This window comes from Erythranthe guttata, chromosome 8 (genome assembly GCF_056151865.1).
Source record: "Erythranthe guttata isolate IM_541 chromosome 8, IM_541, whole genome shotgun sequence".
NCBI classification, from domain to species: domain Eukaryota; kingdom Viridiplantae; phylum Streptophyta; class Magnoliopsida; order Lamiales; family Phrymaceae; genus Erythranthe; species Erythranthe guttata.
This window is the reverse complement of record NC_142540.1, coordinates 23,533,174-23,537,734: the sequence shown is the minus strand read 5'-3', so window position 1 is coordinate 23,537,734 and position 4,561 is coordinate 23,533,174. Positions and strand designations below refer to the sequence as shown.

General features: G+C 38.5%; 2 protein-coding genes across 2 annotated transcripts; one reads left to right on the top strand and one right to left on the bottom strand.

Moving 5' to 3' along the window:
* Window positions 1-1,324: 1,324 nt before the first annotated feature.
* On the top strand, window positions 1,325-3,035 carry LOC105965147 (zinc finger protein 4). The gene is made up of 2 exons (XM_012989668.2): window positions 1,325-1,630; window positions 1,807-3,035. Exon 2 carries the CDS (start codon window positions 1,841-1,843, stop codon window positions 2,519-2,521), a length of 681 nt encoding a protein of 226 aa, XP_012845122.2. The 5' UTR covers window positions 1,325-1,630; window positions 1,807-1,840; the 3' UTR covers window positions 2,522-3,035.
* On the bottom strand, window positions 2,691-4,561 carry LOC105965146 (putative oxidoreductase At4g09670). Its single transcript, XM_012989666.2, has 2 exons — window positions 3,961-4,561; window positions 2,691-3,481 (listed from the first exon to the last, which is right to left on the bottom strand). Exons 1-2 carry the CDS (start codon window positions 4,426-4,428, stop codon window positions 2,852-2,854), a joined length of 1,098 nt encoding a protein of 365 aa, XP_012845120.2. The 5' UTR covers window positions 4,429-4,561; the 3' UTR covers window positions 2,691-2,851.

Below are 4,561 nucleotides of genomic sequence, written 5' to 3'. Positions count from 1 at the left end.
GATCTTGTATTAAATCTGCTAAATTCTGGTATTACATGTGATTTGTCTATAAAATCTTTAATTTAACAAAACTAACATGTAGTTTGAAGGATAAAATAGTATTTTACTTGTTTAGTCACCCACAGTTAAATTGACCTTAGCTACTAACTTAATAAAGTAGTAACACTTAATAACATACTTTGATTTTAGCAGTGGGTTAGAAAAAAGTGTGAAAATTGCCAACTAAACATATTAATGACCCACTATTTAGTCAATAGCATTTTATTGCGTAACCAAACGAACCCTTAATGTACTACAAGAGTTTGTTATTTTTTAATTCCTTTTTTTTTTTTTGAAAGATTGTTATATTTTAATTCTAGTGGGAATATATTTATATGAAGCGCCATTTTCGTCAGGCAGTCAACAGCCACAATTATTAGCTCCCTATAACCAAAAAAAATTAAAAAATAATAATAAAATAGAATAAGATAATTGTAATAATAATAATAATAATAATAATAATAATAATAATAATAATAATAATAATAATAATAATAATAATAATAATAATAATAATAATAATAATAATAATAATAATAATAATAATAATACTAATAAGAGTAAATTACAAACACCCCCTAAGGTATGGTCAAATTACAAAAAAACCCCTCTTGTTTGGATAATTACATCTACCCCCCTCAACTATGATTTTTTCTTACACCTCCACCCTTATTGTGCCAAATTCAACATAATCATCTAGATTCCGTGGAATGTGCTTTAGTTTGTACTCGTTTTGTGTAAAAAATACAGTTTCCGATGCACCACAAACTGATATACACAAGCTAAAAATCACATATTATGATCATCTTGCTTCATAATGTAGAGTTTGAATGGTATAAAACGGGTACAAAAGTGATAATATTTCATATAATCTCGAAGATTCCACTAAATTTAAGGAGCTGAGGGGGTGGTTGTAATTATCCAAACAAGAGGGGTATTTTCGTAATTTGACCATACCTCAGGAGGGTGTTTGTAATTTACCCTAATAATAATAATATGAAGAGGATAAATAGTGGGTATATATGTTTGCATCTGAAGCAGCATTAATAGTTTCTTATTGCAAACATTGACAAACGACTCTTCACACTCACATCACTTCATTCTCACTTTTCCTTATCTTTCAAATTTTCAATTTGGATATATATATATATATATATATATATATATATATATATATATATATATATATATATATATATATATATATATATATATATATGAAAATGCTATCAAATGAAGAAAACTAGATGCTACACCTGGTTATTTACACTTGCTGGATTTGGATCGTAAATGTATACATAATCACAGATCGGTGTAGCATCTAAACTCTGATACAAACAGAGAGCCAACACCACCTTTCTTCTTTTATTATTTTCCCTGACTAATCTGGCTCCCCCACCACCATTCTCTCCTCTTACATCTCTTTTCTTTTCCCATTATTAAACATCAACTCTCTCTCTTTCTCTCTCTAGAACTCCCTCTCTCTCATCATTTTCTCTTGTGTTTTCATTGTGTTTCACAAACAAGAAAAAAAAAACATCATAGTTTTGTTCAGACAGAGAAAGATTATTGGATTTCTACAAATTCTGTGGTGAGTAAACTTTCTGCATTGGTGTTCTTTATTACAGCCATGATTCACATGTCAATGTTTTTTTTTTCTTTTTTTCTTTTTTTCTTTTTTTTTGTTTAATTGGTGAAATATCAAGAAAATATATAATTTGAGCCTTCAAGAAAGAAAATTGATCCCAGAAAGCAACTATGATGCAGGACCTCAATAATAAATGACCCACAACTTCACAACATGAAAACCTCGAAACTCTTCGATCTCGAACTGGGGCCCACCTCGGAAAACGATTCCGATTTCAGTACCCAAATAGTGGATTACTGTCCCAAGAAGAATAACCCACACTCATTAATCCCCCTCAACTTATCTCTAAGCTACGAACCGGACCACCGCGAAGAGTCATCATCCCTAGGGTTTTCGATATCCAGTTCCAGCGAGAGCACCAACGAACCCGTGCACCCGGCTGCTACAGTTACAGTCACAGCCACGCCAAGATCATTCTCGTGCAATTTCTGTCACCGAAAATTCTTCAGCTCGCAGGCGCTCGGTGGCCACCAAAACGCGCACAAACGGGAAAGAACACTTGCGAAACGGGCTTTGAGAATGGGTGTATACACCACCGGTGCGGCGGCTTCTCTGCCTCCGCATGGATCGGGGCTCAAGTGCTTGGGAATTAGGTCACACTCTTCTGTGCACCGAGGATTCGCGCCTCCGATTATGTCGCCAGAAATTAGTGCAAGATTTATGAACGGTTATATGTGTCGGCCCGTGTATGTGGAGCATGAAGATAATAGTAGTGATCAACCGTTGTGGCCGGGTAGTTTTCATCGTGCTGACGTGGCATCCCGTCCGATGTTTGCGGAGAATATTCCGGTATTGGAGAGAGATTCTACTCCGGATCTCACGCTTAGACTTTGACGAAAGAACTTGGTACGATTTCGAACGTGTTTATTAGTTTTAGCGTTTGTGGGATTTTGCACAATCGACTTTGTGATGTAAATATTCGCTTCGTTTTTTTTTCTTTTTTATTTATTTTTCGGTTAATCTCTGTTTTATCAATAGGCCTCGTTTGTTTACTCATCAGCAATACAAGAATTGACTACTGTACGTATAGCTACATAAATGCACACACTTTTAGTCGGATCCGATTCGAAATCGTACAATTTCAGGCCTCGTTATGATTAACCACCGTCTTTAATCACTTTGCTAACGAAAAGTCGAAAACAAAAGTTTTAAGCAAATAAGTACTTACAGATAAACAGCTTTATAACCACCATCGATCGAACTCTTCACAGCATCCATCACCACCTGAGTAACCCTACTAGTCCGGGCCCACGTAGAATCCGGTCGAAGCCCTTGATCTCTAACCCCTTTCACAAGCCTCGAAAACTCCCCAATCATCATAGCCTCTTGCGGAAACTCATTCGCCACTTCGATTTCTCGAGGCTTCGAATTCCAACCGACGTGCATATCGACAAACTTAGCACCCGAACTAAAACAAAAACCGGCACGACTCTCTTCAAACGGGATTACGAAATCTTCGACAAAGAGAGTCCCTTTCGAACCGCAAACCGATAAACCCATGGTCTCGTGAGCGATGAACGAACAGTAGAACGTCGCGACGGTTTGTTCTTCTTCTTCGTCGGCCGTCCAGTGTAGAGAAGCGGTGCATGTTAGTATGACCCCCGACGAGTTGAGTACGGTAGTGGGAATAGCAGTTACGGTTGTCGGGAGTTTTTGGTTCATAGTCCACATTATTGCGCCTATGCAGTACCACCCTGCGTCGCCTAGTGCTCCTAAAGAATCGAGCTCTGGTTTTACTCGAATATTGTTCTCGAGAAATTGTGGTCCTCCGGTGTACGATGAAGAACTGTGGATCTGAAAGACATCGAAAATATTGCCCATTAGACATCGAAAAAAAATAAAAAAACGAAGGAAAGATCAGTGACTCGTATAAATACATATCTCGATCTTCTTCTCTACATATCGGTTTCTAACGCTTAGGCCTGCGGTACGGTCAATGCAGTCGATTATTCTATAAGACTTTTAGCTATATCATAGACAAGCGTTGAGTACAATATTGATTTCGTTTTTTCACCGATACGATCGTAAATTCCATCACAGTTTCTAACAATCACTTCTTTAGCACGTGAAATGACGGCTCGAATCAACAACTAGAATCTTTACGTTCGACACCCTGATTCGAGTAGTATCCGAAACATCATTACATGAATCGAATCGACACTAATCAACAACCGGTAAGAATTTCACGATTACACGAAGAAATTACAACAACAAACAAGATCAAGTGAACTTCAGCTTATATATAATCAAGTGATCCCAAGAAGCAAACTTACGGCTCGAACGCGTCCGAAAAGCTCGGGATCCGACAACAATTCCTTCATCTTTGCAGTCCTGGGGTGATGGTACCACATGCTGGCATCCATGAACTGCACCCCATTAGCCTCGCACGAGTCAAGCATTTCATCGAACACCTTGACGTCAACGGCGGTGGGTTTCTCCAGCAGCAAATGCTTGCCCTTTTGAGCTGCCATCACCGCCCATTTCACGTGCAGACTGGTCGGCAATGGCATGTACACCGCATCGACGAATGGGTCGTCCAGCAATTCCTCGTAGCTTCCGTAAAGATTCACGTTCAGCGACAATTTGTTCTGCACGGCGAATTGTTTGGCCTTGTCGGCGGAGCGGCTGGCGACGGCGACTACGGCGGCGTAGGGGGATATGTGGATCGCTCGAGAGACTTTTCTAGCGATCTCGGCGCACCCCATGATTCCGAAACGAATTGGATTTTCGTTTTCGGCCATTTTTCTTAAGTCTTTTTCTTGTTGTTGGTAGTTTGGAGTAGTGATGTAGATCAATTATTTTGTATAGAATTTGTAAAATTATGCGTGATTATTACATGGTCCACGTCTCATATTCAAATGTGGCTACCAAATA

Excerpts from the sequence above, each read along its gene's own strand:
- LOC105965147 (XM_012989668.2), top strand. The coding sequence starts at position 1,841 with ATGAAAACCTCGAAACTCTTCGATCTCGAACTGGGGCCCACCTCGGAA.
- LOC105965146 (XM_012989666.2), bottom strand. The coding sequence starts at position 4,428 with ATGGCCGAAAACGAAAATCCAATTCGTTTCGGAATCATGGGGTGCGCC. Across the intron at positions 3,482-3,960 it reads TTTTCGGACGCGTTCGAGCC|ATCCACAGTTCTTCATCGTA; the intron begins GTAAGTTTGCTT and ends GATGTCTTTCAG.